Source organism: Bufo gargarizans, chromosome 2 (genome assembly GCF_014858855.1).
Source record: "Bufo gargarizans isolate SCDJY-AF-19 chromosome 2, ASM1485885v1, whole genome shotgun sequence".
Lineage (NCBI taxonomy): Eukaryota > Metazoa > Chordata > Amphibia > Anura > Bufonidae > Bufo > Bufo gargarizans.
Window position 1 is genome coordinate 323089037 of NC_058081.1, and position 22462 is coordinate 323111498.

General features: G+C 41.4%; 1 protein-coding gene across 1 annotated transcript in view; it reads right to left on the reverse strand.

Annotated features, from left to right (window-relative positions):
• FGD6 (FYVE, RhoGEF and PH domain containing 6) overlaps window positions 1-22462 on the reverse strand; it is a 90746-nt gene that overhangs the window by 43229 nt on the left and 25055 nt on the right. Inside the window, exons 3-5 of the mRNA XM_044280527.1 lie at window positions 16482-16623; window positions 3525-3592; window positions 3399-3429 (exon numbers count right to left, since the gene is read on the reverse strand). Of these exons, the coding sequence (XP_044136462.1) occupies window positions 3399-3429; window positions 3525-3592; window positions 16482-16623 (241 nt within the window). The remainder of the gene's footprint in view (window positions 1-3398; window positions 3430-3524; window positions 3593-16481; window positions 16624-22462) is intronic.

The following is a 22462-nucleotide window of genomic DNA, read 5'->3' on the forward strand; positions in this document are numbered from 1 at the left end:
TGAAATAGCACGTAAAACTATGTTATTCCATACAACAGCACCTAGTAAAAAAAGTACACATTACACTTATTTATTTTTTCCTTTCACAAGGAGATCCTATGGGAGATGAATACCATTGGCATCCATCAAAGGCATCTGTTTAATGTATATGTCATGATATACAAATTAAGCGGAGTTCATAAACATGTGAAAAGAGCTAATACACTTCAAAGCAAATGCATCAACATTCAATTTTAGAATGTGATCAAGTAACAGAATATTACACTTAAAATCTGCAAAGTCATGAACTGTACATGCAGATTATTGCTAGGCTTTTCCTGTATCAAAACATTTACAGATGTGGCTTACAACTGAAGCAGGTCATCTGCACGCCTTGACTCGCTGAAAACCTCATACATAACACTAGGGCCTTTATTGTATGCTTTTCCTACAAGTCGCTCAGATTTCACAATATGCATAAAAATCTACTCCACCATGTTGTCCTTCATTTTAATAGTGGCTTGGGGGATTTAAAAATAAGATTGTTCTGTTTTTAGTTTCAGCAGGAGAAGAAAAACTGAAATCTCCAGCATTTCCTGAAAAACAGGAAAAGGTGAATGGCGAACCTCTCATTAGTACTTGTTTCCTGACAGAATTTATTGCTGCTAATCAAGCATGAAATATCTACAGCATACAACTATTGGACAGAAATGGGCTAAATCATTGTAGATTTTTCTTACATTTTAACCTTGTATGCATATATTTTCTGGATTACTTATTTTAGGTAGTATGCATAGAATTTTCTTTGACTATAGGTGTTATAGCATTGATTCCATGATATTTCCCAAACAATACTATTCCTTTAATCCAGCATTTGATAATCCCCCAAAAAATCACAATCTGGCATCTGTTGTATGGAATAACATAGTTTTACGTGCTATTTCATGCCCCACAAAAATATAATATATAATGTAGAATTTCACCAAAAGCAAAAGACTCAGCATAGAAAACTGGTTAAAGGACATAAAATATTAAATTTTATTGTTGTCTTTACCTTACTAAGGCCCGTTTCACACTTGCGTTATGGCTTTCCGCTTTTGAGATCTGGCAGAGGATCTCAAAACCGGGACAAAACGGTCAGTTTTGTCCCCATTCATTGTCAATAGGGACAAAACTGATCAGGATGCACTCCTTTCCATTTTGCAGCGTTTTTTGACCAGACACAAAACCGCTGCAGACTGCAGTTTTGTGTCTGGTTTGCGAAATGGAACAAAATCGGATCTGGCATGAAAATCAATTTAAGTTAATGGTGCAGAATCCTTTTTTTTTTTTTTTTTTTAAACGGATCCAGTGCCCATTGACTTACAATGATTTTCATACCGGATTTTTTAATTTTTTTTTTCAGTTAAGACTTAATACAACCGGATCCGGACAAAACAGATGCACCCGGATGTATTAAATGGCACAGATCCGTTTAATTCAATAATTAACAACTCAAGTGTGAAACAGGCCTAAGGCCTTTCTTACCAAATGATGTATACCCTTACAAATGTTACAATTTACTGTGACTGACCAATAATCCTGAACTGCAACTACACCCCCAACTTGTTAACATCAAACTAGAACCTGAGCCAATCTCAAAATTAGTCTTGGTTCAGTTTTTTTGTGTTGTATTATGTTGGAAGACTCTGTCCGTCCAAAATAAAAAATTAATTATGGGCAATGGGATGTGCAAAAAAAAAAAAAAAAATTAATTACTCACCCTTCACACATCCCACCGTTATAGCACTATGGGCAGACTGGAAATGATGATATCCCATTACCATTTATGTGACCGTTGCTGCTGATCGCTGTCCTCAGCAGTCATGCGCAAGAACAGTACATCACTGCAAAGGCTCAGCGGTCACATGCTATTCCGCATGTAATCACTGAGCCCAGTGATTGGCTGCAGCGGTCATGTAAATGGGAAATGGGAATGGCATCACCTCTAATTCAGAAAGGACCAGAAATGGTGGGGACTGTGGCAGTGGCGTTTAAACAGTGGAACTATAATTTTATTTTTTATTTTTTTGGGCCAGGCAACCCCTTCAATGCATTAAAACTGGATTGTAAAGCTAAAAAAAACATAAGAAATGTATTCGTTTTTAGTCTGTTCTTTTCTGACATTTTACATAAATTTTATTTAGTTTTTTTTTCCATTACAGTCAATAGAGTGATGGATGAATGAAAATAATAGGAAAACAGATTGTGATCCATCATTCCATTGACTGTCACTTAGAATTAATTTTTATAAATGTGATCCCATAAAAAAAATATTTTTTATAAAAAAATCTATGAACATTAGTGGGAAAAAACAAACAAATGTGATCTAGGCTGACTGCAGAGGTAGCGACTGATGTGTATTGCTGTACTTTCAGTAACTGCATCAGCATTACACCTTCTGCAGCTGCTGTGCAGGATTTAAAGCTTTAGATACATTTTATTATATTTACAAGCAGTCAACTTCCTCAGCAGTCCTGGATTTCCTCCTGATGTAATACTAGTGATAAGCCAACAGTCCCAGCAATCTCAACACCAGCTGTCTCCTCAGACTACAGCGGTGACTAAAATGATATCATTTATATGGAGGTCTTTTTCTAATGTTCAGAGGTTCTATGCAACATATAACAGTATTGTTCTTTTTTTCATTATAAAGCATGCATTTCAAGAGCTTTACTAGATAGCCTGATAAAAAGTCTGATGTCTGATAAAAGGTAAACTTAAAGGGGTTGTCCCGCAAAAAATATTCTACATTGTTTAAACCAGCATCTGTATCTGAATATTTTTGTAATTGCATGTACTTAAAAATGTAGTCAATAACATTTATTTGTCTAGCTCCACCTGCCTCTTTGTCCTGCTCACAGAGATGGCCACACATGCTCAGTTTCATCTGTGATAGGGAGAGCATAGACACGCCCCCGAGCTGCAGCATAAAAGACACTCCCCTTGAGCTGTCAGCTTGATATAAATATAGCAGAGCAATGAATGGGGAGATCTCTGGATCCATGTGAGTACAGGGCTGGTTCTGGCTTTGTGAGAAGTTGTCATGCACTATATGATGTCTAATTTTTTTACTTTAGTCATGGGATAACCCCTTTAATTAATATAGTTTGCTCATTTGCACAAAATCAGGGCCTCTAAAATTACATAATGTGACATCAATAACATAGAACTTGCACATCCTTTATTTTAGCTAGCAGAGCTAATAAAGAGTCACTGCCATGGATGAATGTGAAGAAAGGATCATGATTGAACTTGAGTATGAAGATGGTTTGTGGTTAGCTGTAAAGGTGTTTTTTCAGTTCATTGAGAAATATGTAGAAGAAAACAGGATACGCTTTGTGGAACAGAAGAATACAAGTCATTTCTATCATACTTACTATATGCAGGAGTTTAAGGACATCCACAAACCTGTTAAATACAAAACATATTCAAACTTGGTTAAAAAAACAAATAAAAAAACAACAACATTACAAAGCAAATCAATGTCTAAAAGCTACACTTACACTTTTTCTGAGCTCATGATCTCCTTGGCAATGTAATAAATCTTGGTCTTTAGTCTTGGCTTCTTTTCCTGTTTTGTGAATGAAGTAAAAGTTTGTTAAAAAGTGACTACTTTCCCCATGTATGGAGACTTTTGAATAATTATATTGAGGCATGTTCAAAATCAACCTCAGGCCCCATGCACGTGACTATAAGGCCCCTTTCACACGGGCGAGTTTTCCGTGCGGGTGTGATGCGTGCGGTGAACATATTGCACCCGCACTGAATCCTGACCCATTCATTTCTATGGGGCTGTGCACATGAGCGGTGATTTTCACGCATCACTTGTGCGTTGAGTGAAAATCACAGCATGCTCTATATTGTCCGATTTTCACGCGACGCAGGCCCCATAGAAGTGAATGGGAAGCGCGAAAATCGCATAGCATCCGCAAGCAAGTACGGATGCGGTGCGATTTTCACGCACGGTTGCTAGGAGACGATCGGGATGGAGACCCGATCATTATTATTTTCCCTTATAATATGGTTATAAGGGAAAATAATAGCATTCTGAATACAGAATGCATAGTAAAACAGCGCTAGAGGGGTTAAAAAAATAAATATACATTTTAACTCACCTTAGTCCACTTGATCGCGAAGCCGGCATCTCCTTGTGTCTCCTCTGCGCTGAACAGGACCTGGGGTGAGCTGCTGCATTAAATACCGGTTAAGGACCTTTGATGACGTCACTCCGGTCATCACATGGTCTTTTACCATGGTGAATCACCATGGTAAAAGATCATGTGACGTACCATGTGATGACCGGAGTGACGTCATCAAAGGTCCTTAACCGGTATTTAATGCAGCAGCTCACCCCAGGTCCTGTTCAGCGCAGAGGAGACACAAGGAGATGCCGGCTTCGCGATCAAGTGGACTAAGGCGAGTTAAAAAAAAATTTTTTTTTTTATTTTTAACCCCTCTAGCGCTGTTTTACTATGCATTCTGTATTCAGAATGCTATTATTTTCCCTTATAACCATGTTATAAGGGAAAATAATACAATCATTAGAACATCAATCCCAAGCCCGAACTTCTGTGAAGTGAAATTTTTCTCACGCGAGTGCAACGCATGACAATGTTTTGCACTCGCGCAGAAAAATCGCGCATTTTCTCGCAACGCACCCGGCTCTTATCCGGGCAAAAAAAACTGACGCCCGTGTGAAAGAGGCCTAAGTGTTTTGCAGTCTTGATACCTGGATTAAGGGGGTTGATCCATCTAACTGATCTTTAAATGGTGACAAAATATATTATATTTAGGTATGTTTCCAACAGAGTTAGGCTGAGTTCACACGAGCGAGATTTCCGCGCGGGTGCAACGCGGTAGGTGAACGTATTGCACCCGCACTGAATCTGGACCCATTCATTTCTACGGGGCTGTGAACATGAGCGGTGATTTTCACGCATCACTTATGCGTTGCGTGAAAATCACAGCATGCTCTATATTGTGCGTTTATAACGCAACGCAGGCCCCATAGAAGTGAATAGGGCTGAGTGAAAATCGCAAGCAAGTGGGGATGCGGTGCGATTTTCACGCATGGTTGCTAGGTGACAGTCTATTCACTGTATTATTTTCCCTTATAACATGGTTATAAAGGGAAAATAATAGCATTCTGAATACAGAATGCTTAGTAGGTGGTCAATTGAGGGTAAAAAAAAAAATATTAACTCACCTTCTCCTCTTGATCTCGTAGTTCCCGGTCTCTTCTGATGAGCTGTCGGCTAAAGGACCTTTGGTGACGTCAGATCACGTGCTCCAATCACATGGTCCATCACCACGGTGATGGACCATGTGATTGGAGCATGTGATCTGACGTCACCACATGTCCTAGCCGTTAGTTCATCATTAAAGAAGAGACCGGGAACTACGCGATCAAGAGGAGAAGGAGAGTTAATTTTATTTATTTTTTTAACCCTCAATTGATCACCTACTAAGCATTCTGTATTCAGAATGCTATTATTTTCCCTTATAACCATGTTATAAGGGAAAATAATACAATCTACACTACAACTAACCCAAACCTGAACTTCTGTGAAGAAGTTTGGGTCTGGGTACCACAGTCAGTTTTTTATCACGCGAGAGCAACACATTGCACCTGCGCAATAAAAACTGAACATCGGAACGCAATCGCAGTCAAAACTGACTGCAATTGCGTACCTAATCGCGCGGGTTTGCCGCAATACACCGGGACGCATCGGGACCTAATCCGGACACGCCCGTGTGAACCCAGCCTTAAAGAGTGAAGACAGACCGCTTTAACTTTGGACAAGCCTGCAGTGCTGTGCTTTGGATGTAATATTCCTGCCTCTTACTTCTCATCATCTCATTGCCAACATAGTAACTAGATTGCTATGCCCTTGGTGGCAGCAATTATGCAGTAGTACACATTTGCTAACTTAAAATCTGTGGCTAGCTTTCATGCATGCTTTGCTTGCAAGACCAAAATAGGTTTATATTTTATTCACAACAGATCATAGAACACATATTAGATATTAAAAGTGAGAGATCTTACCATTTTATGAAACAATTTACTCATTTAGAACTTCATAGCAGCAACACATCTCAAAAAAAGATGACATCGGCAAGAAAAGGATGGAAAAGTAAACAGTACTAATAAAAAACAGCGAGCATGTTATAGAGGTAGAATCTCACCAATCTGTGAAAACCTGCATCTAAGGCCTCATGCACACGACAGTTGTGTCCCGTGTCCGTTGTTCCGTTTTCCGTGATTTTCTGCGGACCCATTGACTTTTAATGGGTCCGTGGAAAACTCGGCTAATGCACCGTTTGTCATCCGCATCAGTGTTTCCAGTCCGTGAAAAAAATAGGACCCGTCCTATTTTTTTCACGGACAACGGTTCGCGGACCCATTCAAGTTATTGGGTCCGTGAAAAAACAGGGAGGCACACAAGATTGTCATCCGCGAGTCCGCGTCCGTTTTTTTCCTATCATTTGCATGGCAAACTTGACTTAGATTTTTTTTTTTTACTTTCCATCATGTCTGGTGATCCTCCAAAAATAAAAGGAAGACACACGGAAACAAAAACTGACACAGATCACAGAACAACGGAACCCCTTTTTGCGGACCGCAAAAAATACTGTCGTGTGCATGAGGCCTAAGGGTACTTTCACACTTGCGACAGAGGATTCCGTCAGGCAGTTCCATCGCCGGAACTGCCTGCCGGATCCGTCAAAACATATGCCAACTGATGGCATTTGTCAGACGGATCAAGATACTGACCCGTATAACAAATGCATTGAAATGCCGGAGTAGCCTCTCCGGTGTCATGCGGAAAAATAGATCCGGCATTTATTTTTTTCTCATTTTTTGCGGTCTGAGCATGCGCAGACCGCAATGCCGGATCCGTTTTGCCGAAACACTCATGACCAGATCCGGCATTAATGCATTTCAATGGGAAAAAATTACGCATCCGGCATTTCGGCAAGTGTTTCGGAATTTTGGACGGAGATAAGAAGTCAAAAATACTGAACTGAAGAAGATATTCTGATGCATTCTGAATGGATTGCGCTCCATTCAAAATGCATTAGGATAAAACCGATCAGATATTTTCCGGTATTGAGCCCCTAGGACGTAACTCAATGCCGAAAAAGAATAACGCTAGTGTGAAAGTACCCTAAAACTTGTGAAATAATTTTAGAAAAATATTCCTCAACATAAAATTGCGATCCCTCCATCTACAGTACATAATAATCACCAAAAGATTCAGAGAATCTGGAGAAATCTATTTGCCCAAGGGATAGAGCCAACAGTCAATATTGGATGAGCAAGATCTACAGGCCCTTAGACAGCACTGCATAAAAAAAAAAGGCGCGATTCTGTACTGGAAATAACTGCATGGGCTAAGAAATACTTCCAAAAATCATGGGGCCAGATTTATCATTACTCTGACAGCTCACTCCACTTTAACATATGGCTAAAGTCAGTTTTAGCCAAGTCAGATTTATGATTGGCCCTTTGAGACTGTAATAAATGTGGTTTGAAGGTAGCAGTTTATCCGTCAGTAAGCAGCTTTACAAAAGTCGCACGTTTTTATGAAAAAGTCGCACGTTCTATTAAAAAGTCTCATAAGATAAGCATGGTCCTTTTTAAATAGTCCCAATAGTAAATCTGTCTAGAGATTCATTTACATAAGAAAACACTCCCACTTTCTGAAAACTGGCGAGCATAGTGCAGAGCTGAAAAAAGTCTCAAATTTGTGCGCAGTTTTAGCGTTTGGGACTTTTTCACTCCATTATTCTGACCTGAGCTAATGATAAATCTGGCCCATTGTCTGCTGGTTCAACATGCAATCTACAAATGCAAGTTAAAGCTGCATCATGCAAAGAAGCTATATAGCAACACAATACGGAAACACTGCCGTCTTCTCTGGGCCAAAGCGCATAAAAAAAACGAACTGATGGATGGCGCATGTGCGCAGTTCCCCGGAGTGAATGTGTGCCATGTGAGCTCCGTGCCATACACTACTAACTGACCTATTTAGCGCTGCCAAGCAGCTCCACTAGATCCACCTGGAGCTCCCTCACCTTAAAGACTAAGTCCAAAAAGGTACCCGGAGCTGCCGCATCTCAGCCTTTATTACAGTCCATTCCTATTATCTACGCTTCGCAAGTGGCGTCCAAGATGGCGGACCCCTCCTCTCCAACTGGATCGAGGAACGCAGAGCTCCCCGTCTCCAGCTCCGGCCTCCTTAATACCAGATCCTACGTCGCAATCTGAGTTATTCCAGAATATAGAGTCATGTTTAAAGATGAGCTAGCCCGGCAGTAGCCAAATTCACACGGCAAATACAGAAGCTAGGCCAGCGAGTAGCGGATGTAGAAGCCCGAACTGAGAGCCTGGTAGACACTGATGCTGCAGACAGGCAAGATATTGACTTGATTTCAATTCTTCTTGGCCTTTACCCACAACTCTAGGCCCTACCATGTCAGGTCCCTGGAAGAAGGCAAGGATGGGCATCTCGAAGGAGTTCGCACCACCTCGGACCCCCAGACCGGCGTGTTCGTGGATCACTAAACAATGTCCTCCACTGACACCACGACCTACCACCTGAACTCCTGCTGGCGTGAGCGTGATGAACATATGCTGAATCTACCAGCTTGATTGCATGCCTAACTACACTCAGGTTTTTCCTACATATTGTTTTTTATTTTTTCTCTGTTTCTCATGTTTTTTATTGTTCAGGCTCCATTAGTTTTAACCCTCTCCAACAGCGCCTAAATCAGGCCACTAAAATCCAGACTAGAGAAGGCCAGGTTACTAGCAATCCTGATAGAAACCACAAAAGGTCTCATAAATCCTATTAGGCTCTATATAAATGTAGATCTTCCCCTCCCCCGGCCTCTATTGATGTGTTTATTGCAAAAGCCAACCCGTCAGGGGTGACCCAGGAATTTCTTGACCACCTTAAAAGAGATATTACTGACATGGAAGTTGACGCGGCGATCAAGTGTCTCAAACTGGGGAAGGCACCAAGCCCAGATGGCCTTTCCACTCTCTAGTATAAAAAGTACGCCTCTATAATAGCTCCGCACATCAAAAATTATGGCAACTACCTACTCCAGGGTCATGTCATGCCAGCGGAATGTTTGGCTGCTCTCATCACCGTTATTCCTAAACCCAATAGAAACCATCTCTCTCCAGCAAATTATAGACCGATATCCCTCCTTAATCTAGATGCCAAGATCTTCACATCCATTATGGCCCATAGGCTAAATCAGCTACTAACCACACCTAATACATCCCGATCAGGTGGGATTTATCCCGGCCGAGAAGCCCCCGATAATTTGCGTAAAATCCTCAAAATCATTTTGTGGTCACCAGCGGGTACCCCTTACCCTTCTTTCCTTGAAAAAGCATTTGACTGGCTGTCCTGGGATTACCCATTTGCTGTCCTTGGGAGGATGGGTATCCAGGGCCCATTTGTTCATGCCTTTGCTACCCTATATTCTGACCCATCTGCATTTCTCAAATTGCCTACAAATAATCCTTCTCCCATTAAAATAGGCAGAGGAACACGGCAGGGTTGTCCGCTGTCTCCAGCTCTTTTTGCCTTAGCTATTGAGCCCCTAGCTGCTCTAATAAGACAGACTCCAGATATCAAGCGGGTCACCATAGATGGCCAAGAGATAAAGGTGAATCTCTTTGCTGATGACCTTTTTCTGACAATCACCAATACAGCGGTCTCACTCCCTAATCTAACCACCTTGCTGAGGGAATTTTCTACAGTGTCCAGTCTTCAAATAAACTCTGCAAAATCAGAGGCTATGTATTGCAATACCCCACCGTCTACTATCGCCCTTGTTGAAAGGGAATTTGGCTTTCACACTTGTCCTGCCAAACTTGCCTATCTTGGTATTCATCTCACACCCCCACATCTCTGGTCTATACAGATCCAACTATACCCCCCTCTGGCAAGATATTCGGGCTGACCTTGTTAAATGGAATTCCCCATTGTTCCCCTGGATAGGGCGGATTCATTCCATCAAAATTGTTACATTGCCTCGTTTGCTTTTTTTATTTTGATTCAGTACCATCCCGGTACCCATAACTGACCTCCGGGCACTACATCATGCTTTTTTCCACTTTTATATGAGCCAGCAAACGTCCACACATTAAAAACTCACAACTATGTTCTTGCACAAGAGGTTGGGGGGTATTTTCTGTTCCTAACTTAATAAAATACTATAGAGCGGCCTGTTTAGCCCAGCTCTTTCTTATTTCATAGTCGTCGTACACCCCCTATCTGGGTAAATGTGGAAGCTATCCTCATAGCACCTCATACTTGGCCCATGTTATTATGGGTTCAAGCGCACTCCCAACTGACCTCAAAACTAGTGCCCTCCTGACATTCTATGCTATTCAGCTGTGGAGATCAGTACGCTTTAAGTTTGGACTTAAATCTAAACCATCCCCCTGCTATGCAACTCAGACGTTCCCCCCCACCTGAACACTGCTTGCAGCGTTCGGGTGTCCGCCTGGCCGTGTGGAGGCAGGCGGATCCGTCCAGACTTACAATGTAAGTCAATGGGGACGGATCCGTTTGAATATGACACAATATGGCTCAATTTTCAAACGGATCCGTCCCCCATTGACTTTCAATGTAAAGTCTGGACGGATCCGTCTGAGGCTACTTTCACACTTAGAATTTTTTTTACAATGTAATGCAGACGGATCCGTTCTGAACGGATCCACCATCTGCATTATATGAGCGGATCCGTCTCAGACGGATCCGCTCTGAACGCAAGTGTGAAAGTAGCCTTAGTCTCTAGGTTATACAATTTACTAAATACCCCTATTCATGACCAGATGGGAGGAGGACATCCATTGCACACTGCCGTTGTCTAACTGGCATACTTGTGAGACTACAAGTAGGGGAAGTTGGCAGGTCTCTCTTATTGAGACCTCACTTAACCCCTTAAGGACACGGCCCTATTTCACCTTAAGGACCAGGCCATTTTTTGCAAATCTGACCAGTGTCACTTTAAGTGCTGATGACTTTAAAACACTTTGACTTATCCAGGCCATTCTGAGACTGTTTTTTCGTCACATAATGTACTTCATGACACTGGTAAAATAAAGTCAAAAAAATTACTTTTTTTGCATAATAAAATACCTAATTTACCCAAAATTTGGAAAAATTTGCAAATTTCAAAAGTTTCAGTTTCTCTACTTCTGTAATACATAGTAATACCCCCCAAAATTGTGATGACTTAACATTCCCCATATGTCTACTTCATGTTTGAATTATTTTGGGAATGATATTTTATTTTTTGGGAATGTTACAAGGCTTAGAAGTTTAGAAGCAAATCTTGAAATTTTTCAGAAATTTACAAAAACCCAATTTTTAGGGACCACTACAGCTCTGAAGTCACTTTGCGAGGCTTACATAATAGAAACCGCCCAAAAATGACCCCATTCTATAAACTACACCCCTCAAGGTATTCAAAACTGATTTTACAAACTTCGTTAACCCTTTAGGTGTTGCACAAGAGTTATTGGCAAATGGGGATGAAATTTGAGAATTTCATTTTTTTGCCTAATTTTCCATTTTAACCCATTTTTTCCACTAACAAAGCAAGGGTTAACAGCCAAACAAGACTGTATCTTTATTGCCCTGACTCAGCTGTTTACAGAAACACCCCATATGTGGCCGTAAACTACTGTACGGCCACACAGTGGGGCGTAGAGTGAAAGGTGCGCCGTATGGTTTTTGGAAGCCAGATTTTGCTGGACAGTTTTTTCTACACCATGTCCCATTTGAAGCCCCCTGATGCACCCCTAGAGTAGAAACTCCATAAAAAGTGACCCCATCTAAGAAACAACACCCCTCAAGGTATTCAAAACTGATTTTACAAACTTTGTTAACCCTTTAGGTGTTGCACAAGATTTAATGGAAAATAGAGATACAATTTCAAAATTTCACTTTTTTGGCAGATTTTCCATTTTAATATTTTTTTTCCAGTTACAAAGCAAGGGTTAACAGCCAAACAAAACTCATTATTTATGGCCCCGATTCTGTAGTTTACAGAAACACCCCATATGTGGTTGTAAACTGCTGTACGGGCACACGGCAGGGTGCAGAAGGATAGGAATGCCATACGGTTTTTGGAAGGCAGATTTTGCTGGAATGTTTTTTTGACACCATGTCCCATTTGAAGCCCCCCTGATGCACCCCTAGAGTAGAAACTCCAAAAAAGTGACCCCATTTTAGAAAGTACGGAATAGGGTGGCAGTATTGTTGGTATTGTTTGGTTGCTCTATATTACACTTTTTGTGCGGCAAGGTAACAAGAAATAGCTTTTTTGGCACTTTTTTGTTTGTTATTTACAACATTCATCTGACAGGTTAGATCATGTGGTAATTTTATAGAGCAGGTTGTCACGGACGCGGCGATACCTAATACATAAATAAATAAAAATTTATACATACGTTTTATACAATAACTATATTTTTAAAACCAAAAAATTGTTTAGTGTCTCCATAGTCTAAGAGCCATAGTTTTTTCAGATTTTGGGCGATTATCTTGAGTAGGATCTAATTTTTTGCGGGATGAGATGACGGTTTTATTGGCACTATTTTGGGGTGCATATGACTTTTTGATCGCTTGCTATTACACTTTTTGTGACTTAAGATGGCAAAAAAAAAAAGGCTTTTTTTACACCGTTTTTTTTTTTTTGTTTTTTTTTACGGTGGTCACCTGAGGGGTTAGGTCATGTGATATTTTTATAGAGCCGGTCGATACGGACGCGGCGATACCTAATATGTATACTTTATTTTTATTTATGTAAGTTTTACACAATGATTTTATTTTTGAAACAAAAAAAAAAAAATCATGTTTTAGTGTTTCCATAGTCTAAGAGCCATAGTTTTTTCAGTTTTTGGGCGATTATCTTGAGTAGGGTCTCATTTTTTGCGGGATGAGATGACGGTTTGATTGGTACTATTTTGGCGTACATGCGACCTTTTTATCACTTTTATTACCTTTTTTGGGAAGTAAGGTGGGCAAAATTTCAATTTTCTCATAGTTTTTATTTTTTTATTTTTATGGCGTTCACCATGCGGGTAAAGTAACATGACCGTTTTATAGATCAGGTCGTTACGGATGCGGCGATACCTAATATGTGTAGTGTATTATTTTTTTTTTTTTTTTATTCAGTGATAAATTTTTTTTATCTTAACTTTTTTCACCTTTTTTTACATTTTTTTGACCCAGACCCACTTGGTTCTTGAAGATCCAGTGGGTCTGATGTCTGTAAAATACAGTACAGAACCCTATAGGGTTCTGTACTGTATTTTACTTACACTGAACAGATCTATGCTTTTAGCATAGATCTGTTCAGCACCATGGACAGCAGGACGCCTGAGCAGGCGTCCTGTTGCCATGGGTACCTTCCTCCTTTGCCACAACTTCGCAGACGGGGGAAGGGTGAGGACGGGGCTTCGGGGGGCTGCCTGGGGGCTCTCTCCCTCTCCATCGGGGGGCTGCAAAGGCACAGCAGCCCCCCGATGGGAGAGGGAGGGAGCTCCCTGACCGATGACAGTTAACCTTTTCCATACAGCGGTCCGTACGGACAGCGGTATGGAAAGGGTTAAACGGCTGACATCTGCACAGATGTCAGCCGTTTATACCAGGGTGCCAGCAATGTGCTGGCACCCTGGTATAACCCACTAGACGCCAACGATTATTCAAGGGGAGGCGGGCGGGGGATCGCGATCCTGCCTGCCGCACCGCCCGCCTCCCGCAACGCCCCCACCGCCTGCAACACCCCCCCCCCCCCCTGCACCACCCGCCGCCATCAAATCGTGCAGGGGTGCAGGGGGGGGGGGGTGAAAATCTAATTTAGGCGCTCTAAAGTTTCTGATCCCCGCGGTCAAATGAACCTGAATGATTTCAGCCGGCGTCCCGTTCCGATTAACCCCCGTGGCGCCGGAATCCCGATTTTAAGTCAGGACGTACCGGTACGTCCTGTGTCCTTAAGGACTCGGGAAACAGGGCATACCGGTACGTCCTATGTCCTTAAGGGGTTAAAGGTCCTTTATAGGACGTACATGGTCCCCGAGCGATTGCATCGATTCTATCCCCCTGTCTCACCCCTCTGTTTTTGAGGATGTGATTCAGTAGGCTCAATGTACCATATCTGGTGGGCATGTCCAGTTGTTAGCACATTCTGGACCAATATATGTTCCATCATTACAGGCTTTTTAGGCATCTTTTTCCACAAATTACCAGCTACTTGCCTCCTTAGGGACAGGCCCATGGGACTGAGACATGCTCAATTTAAACTGCCGCAATTCTTTTTGTTAGCCGCTATGTATTCACATAGCGGCAAAATGGCGCACTAATATGCTTAATATCCCAGAAGTCACACAAAGAATGGACAAATGGCCATTTTTGAGAAGATCACAACAATCTAAACTGACACGATGGAGGCATATTCGAAACTGTGGCGGCCTTAGCCGTCGTCCTCCCATACACTGCATAGGTTAGATTATGTAATGGTGTGAATGGGGAATTGTCTGACCCCATACAGAGTGCTGGATACCGACCTTTAACAATTCTTTCAAGATACTCCACCATGCTGCTGTATCTTATGTTTTTTTTCTTCATTTTTATTCACTTGGACCAATGTTGTTATTATTAACGTTTTTATCTCTGTTTTTGTGTTCATTGCTTTTGTGATACTCTTAATGGACTGCATATTGGCTTATTGCCTTCTTGGTCACCCCCTGCGCAGGGCTCACTTGGTATTGCAGTACCGCATTTTGTATTAGTTTGATATACCTTCTAATAAAAATATTTTAGTTAAAAAATTGAAAACTGTTCTGTGGTCAGAGGAATCAAAATTTGAAATTCTTTTTGGAAACCACGGATGCCGTGCTCTGCAGACTCAAGACAAGAAGGACCATACAGCTTGTTATCAGCACATAGTTCAAAAGCCTGCATCTCTGATGGTATGAGGTGGCATGTGTGCCTATGGCGTGGGCACCTTACACATCAGAAAAGCACTATTAATACTGAACAGTATATAGAGGTTTTAGAAGAACACATGCTCCCATTAAGACAACATCCTTGTTGCAATCCAGACCCTTCACCAACAGAAAACATTTTGCTCATCATGAAACAAAAAAGACCCAGGACTGTTGAGCGGCTAGAATCCTACATCGGACAAGAATGGGACAACATTCCTCCCACAAACTCCAGCAATTGGCCTCCTCACTTCCCAGATGTTTACAGGCTGTTAAAACTACACAATGGTAGGCATGGCCCTGTCCGAAATCTTTAAAGATGCGTTGCTGCCATCAAGTTGTAATGATTTTTTTTTCATGAAATGGTAAAATGTCCCACTTTCAATATTGGATATGTGTTCTATGATATATTGTGAAGAAAATATGGGTGTATGAGATTTGTAAATCGTTGCCTTCTGGTTTTATTTACATTTTACACAGCGTCCCAAATTTTTGGGAATGCATACAGATACAATTAAATAAAATTATACATACAACACAGAAGGATATATTGCTCTCTTATTGAAAGGAAATGGTTCTGTTATTTTTGCACATATCTCATCTCAGTTTACATAAAACTTAAAGCAACTCCTGCACTAATGGTAAAAATAAGGGAAGAGACCTTGGAGAAAGCATTTTCCGGACCTTGGCCTGTGGTATGGCTAACACAGCTGTCAGCTGTGCTGTTATTTGTTGGTTTCATGTACTGAAATGGAATATTCCTTCGGATTCTAATATTTACCCTCCTATATATCAATGCATGAAACAAAAAACTAGTTTTAGAAGTAACCTATGTAGCAAAAACAAATTCACGAATTCCCTTATTCACGTGGCAGTGAATTAGGGTCTTTTTTAGGGCTATTTACCATCTATGACCATGAGCACTTGTACCACAACTTCATTATCTATCAACCCACTGGGACTACCCCTTTGCTTTAACTGGTAACTTATTTTAAACAGTTTCTTCTGGAATCCGGTTAAAGCTATTTAGGTTATACAAGGTGGATTTTTTTTATACTCAATCATAAAAAGAGCATAGATTTTAATGGAAAATTATATATATATATATATATATATATATATATATATATATATATATATATATATATATATATATACACACACACATACATACATACATACATACATACACACACACACACACACACACACCTACCTACAGATCAGAATGATCTTTCAGTGGGTCAGGTTCCCTAAGACTGCACATGGATGTATAAGGTGCTGGCATTCTCAGGAAAAGTTGAAACTACACATGCTACTGTGCCAGAGGACACAGGAAATGTTAGTCACAAGGGGTTTCCAACTATGCAGAACCTTTAGTCACATATAAGGATTTCATTTTTGCTGATGTTTACTATGAATTGATGAGTCTACACACCAATTTCTCTTCCAGGTTATCAAGATCAGTTTTGCTAGAGTCAGAGCTGAAGTCATCTTCATCTGAGCTATTTATAATTTCCTCTTCATCAGAGTGAGCAAAGCCCAAATCATCATCATCAGGATCTTCTTGTGATGGCTCACTGCAAATAACAAAATGTGGGGGGAAAAAAGAAAAAGTACAGGTAATGCTAGTCTGCTCACAAAAAACCATTTAATCCCTCTGTTTTCTCAAATGATAACCCAGCAGAAGTAATAAAAAAAAAAATGACACAAAAGACAGATCATCTAGAAAGTTGCTACTAGCGTCTAAACATTTTGGATTTTTGACACTGACAAGCTTGTGGCCAAATGTAAGAACATTTTGTACGCCACTCTTAAAAGGGGTGGTCTGACCTTGGAGCTGGCCTAATCTGTGCCCCTGAACACTCACCTGAACCAGGTCACCGCAGGTGGACAGCCCCAGGCCTCAGCAGTCACAGCGCCTTGATCAGTACATCACTGCTGAGGCCTGTTACTGCCCTGAACAGTCATGGGGCCAAGCTTTCCATTTTTTATTGGAAGTCTGAACATGCTGGTGTATCCATTATCGGATGGATACCGCTTGCAGGTTACATGCAGAGATCGAACCCACAGAGCAGGGCCGTGGAGCACAGATAAGTATTCTTCCATTTACAGGTGTGGCTGGTAAGGGGTGGTAGTAAAAAGCACGTCAGTCCTTGACAGCCCCTTTGAACTGTTAGTGCCTAGTCATTCAAAAGTGTTTCTATAATCTGAATATTTGTCCGATGTGCTCTAAATACCAGGTTTTATATCAAATTATAAAGCTAGAACATTTCCCACCCTCCAGAGATACAAAGGCCTTCTGTAAGCCAACAATTTTGAGTCACTAATATATTTGCCTAATTAGGTTGGCTGGATATAACAAAGTTAGAGCGGAAACTCTACATCTAATAAGGAACTATCACCAGTCCCAAAAATAATTAGTTCTCCATCAGCAGGACAGAGTCATTGGTAAAATGCAAAGTACAGCTGAAAATGTCACAGATGTTTCCTTTCACTAGACCAGCTTATGGACCAAGAACTCGGGTCATTAAAGGATTACCACAATTGACCTTTCCTCAAGGACGATGGTCCGAGAAAATGCATAGACCAATGTATATAAGCCATGAGTATAACTTAGGAAACATACTGGGACATCACATGATGTACAGAAAACTTTTCCTGAAAAAAAAAAAAAAAAATATATATATATATATATATATATATATATATATATATATATATATAATAATCTCATCTTTAAAGGAATATGTCACCAAAATTGTATCTGCCAGTTATAACCAGATAGTGACACACATCCTTTTTCTCTACTCTGTTTTTATTTTCATATTACAGATGTTTTTATTCTATTTCCCGAACGTGATTATGGGGACGGCCATCTTGCTTGAGCTGTTATTGCTTTACAGCAGCCCTATAGGCCATAGACACAGTGGTCAGGAGGAGACCTCATTGACTTCTATGGGAGAGTGTTCTAGGCATGCTCTGTGACCTGTGCAGAGGTCAGGAGGGAGTAGATGAGCTGTGATATCACCTATTGTGAATGATTGATCCTGTCCTTTCTATACACGAGGTGATATCTCCTTATCATTACAGGCAGGATTAGAATAATATAATAATATACAGTAAAGTGATCTGTATAAACCAAGAAGTGGCGCCTATTATTAGGCTTAGTGGCCAGTGCGAAAACTGCAGGATTTTATGGTTTTTGTTTAAATATATATGTTGACATGGATAAATAACATCATCAAAAATTGTTTAAAAAGATGTTAAACATAAAAACTTGATTTTAAAAAATAGGTCATTTTCAGATGAAACATACCCTTTAAAAACTTTTAACACAGCCTCAGGCCAGGTTTATACCATGCTTTTGTGTTAATTAAAAACCATGGCAGAAACAAACTAAATAAATAAAGACAGTTTTCATACACAGGTGAAACATGACAAGCGTTTCAGAGATCCGGCAGGCTGATTTCGGCCAGAACAGCCTGCCGGGGCTCTCATTCTCTCTCAAACACTGGTGTGCAACTACTCAAAATCAATGCTCCGAATTCAGTAACACTGGGTTCACATCACTGTATCCGGCATAGGCTACTTTCACACTAGCGTTTTAGTTTTCCAGTATTGAGATCAGTTATAGGGTCTCAATACCGGAAAAAACGCTTCAGTTTTGTCCCCATTCATTGTCAATAGGGACAAAACTGAACAGAATGGAATGCTCCAAAATGCATTCCGTTCCGTTTAGTTGCGTTCCCATACCGGAGAGCAAACCGCTACATGTTGTAGTTTGCTTTCTGTCCTGGGATGCGGAGCATGACCCCCAATCCAAGTCAAAGGGGATGGATCCGTTTTCCCTGCCACAATAGAAAACCGATCTGTCCTCCATTGACTTTCAATGGAGTTCATGACAGATCCGTCTTGGCTATGTTACTGATAATACAACCAGATCCGTTTATAACTGATGCAGACGGTTGTATTATCAGTAACGGAAGCGTTTTTGCTGAACCCTGCCAGATCCAGTAAAAACGCTAGTGTGAAAGTAGCCATAGCCGGATACCATCGTGCACTACCAGATCCGAATTCACTGTAATGATATCCAGCGGTAATCCAGCTGCTTTCCACCATATATGCCATCTTTTGGCAGGACAAAAAATGTTGTCTGTAGCTGGTATGTACGCTGGATACAGTGACCGGATTATAGTGCCAGAGTTCACAACGCAGATGTGAACCCAGCCTAATACTGTCTAAAAGTCAGACAATATAATGATACTGTCACACTTCAGTGAGTTGCATCAGTGATTGTGATCCAAAACCATGTGAGGGTCTAAAATATTTGCCTTATACCTTATCTCTGTGAAGGCTCCTCTCCTGGTTTTAGCTCACAATGACTGATGGAAATCACTGCCCAAACACTGCACAAATCACTGGTATGTAAACTAGGCCTTAGCTGACCATATGCCTCAGATAAATATCAAACAAATCTAATCATTCTGGCAGGAATGATCAATCTACTATATATGGTGGCAGCCTGTCTGTCACCAAATATGCTAAATACTTGGAAAACAGAGATCTTTTTCGTGGGCTTTGCTGACAATTGAAAAGGGGATGTTCACACAGTGGATTTTCTTTCTTGGTGTGGTTTCTGCATGGAAACCACTGCAGGTGTCCCCACACGGATAATCCCAGGTGAGATCTGTGACATATAAACTACAAATCCACCGAAATCTGAGGGTTACAATGGGCATTTGTGGCGTCTATTTCAGCCAAGTGAACATACTCTTATAACTTGGGCGTTCGTCATTAACACGGATTTAGGCCCTATTCACACGTCCGCAATTCATTTCTATGGGGCCACACAATGTGCTGCCCAGATACGGAATTGCGGACCCGCACTTCCGGGTCCGCAATTCCGTTTCCCCCCCAAAAATAGAACATGTCCTATTCTTGTCCGCAATTGTGGACAAGAATAGGCATATTCTATTAGTGCCGGCGATGTGCAGTCCACAAAATGCGGAACGCACATTGCCGGTGTCCGTGTATTGCGGATCTACGGATCCGTGGATCCGCAAGACACGCTACAGATGTGTGAATGGACCCTAATGTAGTTTTTTTCTTTTTTTAAGAACTTACACATTACACTCTACAACACATGGCCAGCAAAAAGTTTCATGGGATGTGGACTCCTTCTGCCGCTTATGTACAGGTTTCTCTGGATGCACAGTAAAGGCTCATGCACATGACCGTATGTAGTTTGCGGTCTGGCCACATACTGCAGAGTGTAACCTGTATGTCCATCACTACACTTAGGGCGGCAGAAGACACAGAACAGGCTCCATTTGAAAAATATATAGTGCTGATCACCAACTTTGGGGAAAGGGTTGAGTTACTGTGTCTTTGAACATAAGGTAACATCCGCTTGCTTCAATAATAAAATGGTGGTTTTATAACAGTATTATATGAATAAATTACTGGCATTTTCACTAAATGCCAGTTTATGCAAAAGCTCATATATTCTATGGGTAACATTTTTGTCGGTCATAGAGGTATCCGGGAAAAAACCACAACATACCCTGTGGAAAAGATAGTTATCTTTGGAATAATGTCAGCTGACAGAGCTTCCTGAATGGCACAGACCGCTGGAAAGCAATGTGAGGAAACTTACAGTACACAAAATGCGTGTGTCTAAAATCAAGTACAGGAAAGAGCAGCAGGCCAGACGGGGCGGAGGTAAGAGTCAACTGGAGGCATTTTATGGCCAAGAAGAAACCTGCGTAGAATATTGTCATATTGTGCCCAGCAATGGCCAATACCCTATTACAGGTCTCCTGAAACTTAGGGCCCCATTACAGGGGCAGATAAAGCGTTCCCTCCCGTCAATCGCCTACTCACTAGAGGAAGAGACCGCTGCTATTACATGCAGCGATCTCCTCCTCAGTATAGGGACGATAGATCGCTAATGCATCGCTCATCCCTATACTGTCTCGTTGTTTGCCTGCAGCAGAGTGCATAGTACAAATCGCTATCTGCCGCCAGCAAACCAGGATTTTTTTTAAATGTTAAAAGATTACCCGGTGAACAAGCGTTTTCTCGTTCATCGGGCAATCGGCAGCAGTATTGCACTGCTAGATGATCGCACGTTACCGATCATCTTAACAATAATCTGCCCGCGTAATAGGGCCTTTAGCATAAAACCAAACAACAATGCTAAGTAAAGCAAACAAAACCTGGAAGATCATCAGCATGAGTTACTCTGCTATGGAAAGATTCTGCCACAGATTTCAACCTGAAACCAAAACTTGTCCGAGATAAGAAGAATTAGGGCACAGGCAGGGGATGGGGTAAAATAACAAAATAAGCACGACTTACCAGCTGAATCACACATCTAAAGTCTTAAAAGGGTTTTCCAAGATTTAAATTTTTCTCATTTCTTCCCCAACCAGTAGGGCCTACTCCCCGCTGCTCTTTTCAGCTACATGGCCCCTGGTCTGTATTCACTGGACTTCCACTCCCTGCCTGTCAACTTCCACCACCACTGCCCTCACCAGTGACATGTGCCCAAGCTGCACATCACTGCGGGGTCAGGTGCCACTTAGGGAAATTTCACTACTGAGACCAGTCATTGGTTGCAGCAGTGCATGTGACCCCCATCTATACAGAAGTTGACAGACGAGGACCAGAGTTGTGGTGAAGACAGCCCAGGAGCCACAGAGACAAAACAGAGAGGCAGGGAGCAGGCAAGTACAGATTTTTTTTACAGCTACCAATGGATAAGGGGATATTTAAAAGGAAAAAAAATTCTGGACAACCCCTTTAAGTACAACTTTCCGTGCCCAATAATGAAAACACTAGAATTCTACAGTCTAGGGCTACATGCATACGAACGTTCTTTGTTCCCGTTCCGGGTTTTTTTGCAGATAGGATGCGGACCCATTCATTTCAATGGGTCTGCAAAAAACGCGGACAGCACACCGTGTGCTGTCCGCATCAGTATGTCCGTTCCGTTGCCCCGCAAAACAAATAGTGCATGTCCTATTTTTTTCTAGTTTGCGGACAAGGATAGGCATTATTACAATGGATCCCCAAATAAAACGGATGCCATATGGAACGTCATCCTTTTTTTTGCGGATCCACAATTTACGGACCGCAAAACAAATATGGTTGTGTGCATGTAGCCTAAGGCCTTTTTCACAATAGCATTAATGGACAGGCAGAGATCCGATGCAGCGGTATTTGTCCAGCTGCCTCTGCATATTTGCCGTGCTACGGCCGGATCTCCACCAGTCCCCATTATAGTGAATGGGGTCGAACGGACTTCCTTCAGCGAACGGCTGCACACGGTAGTTACAGATCTGGCAGGCTGTTTCTCTGCTGAAACCATTAACTCCAGTGTAAAACAGGCATAACTCGGGGCTTTAGTTACCA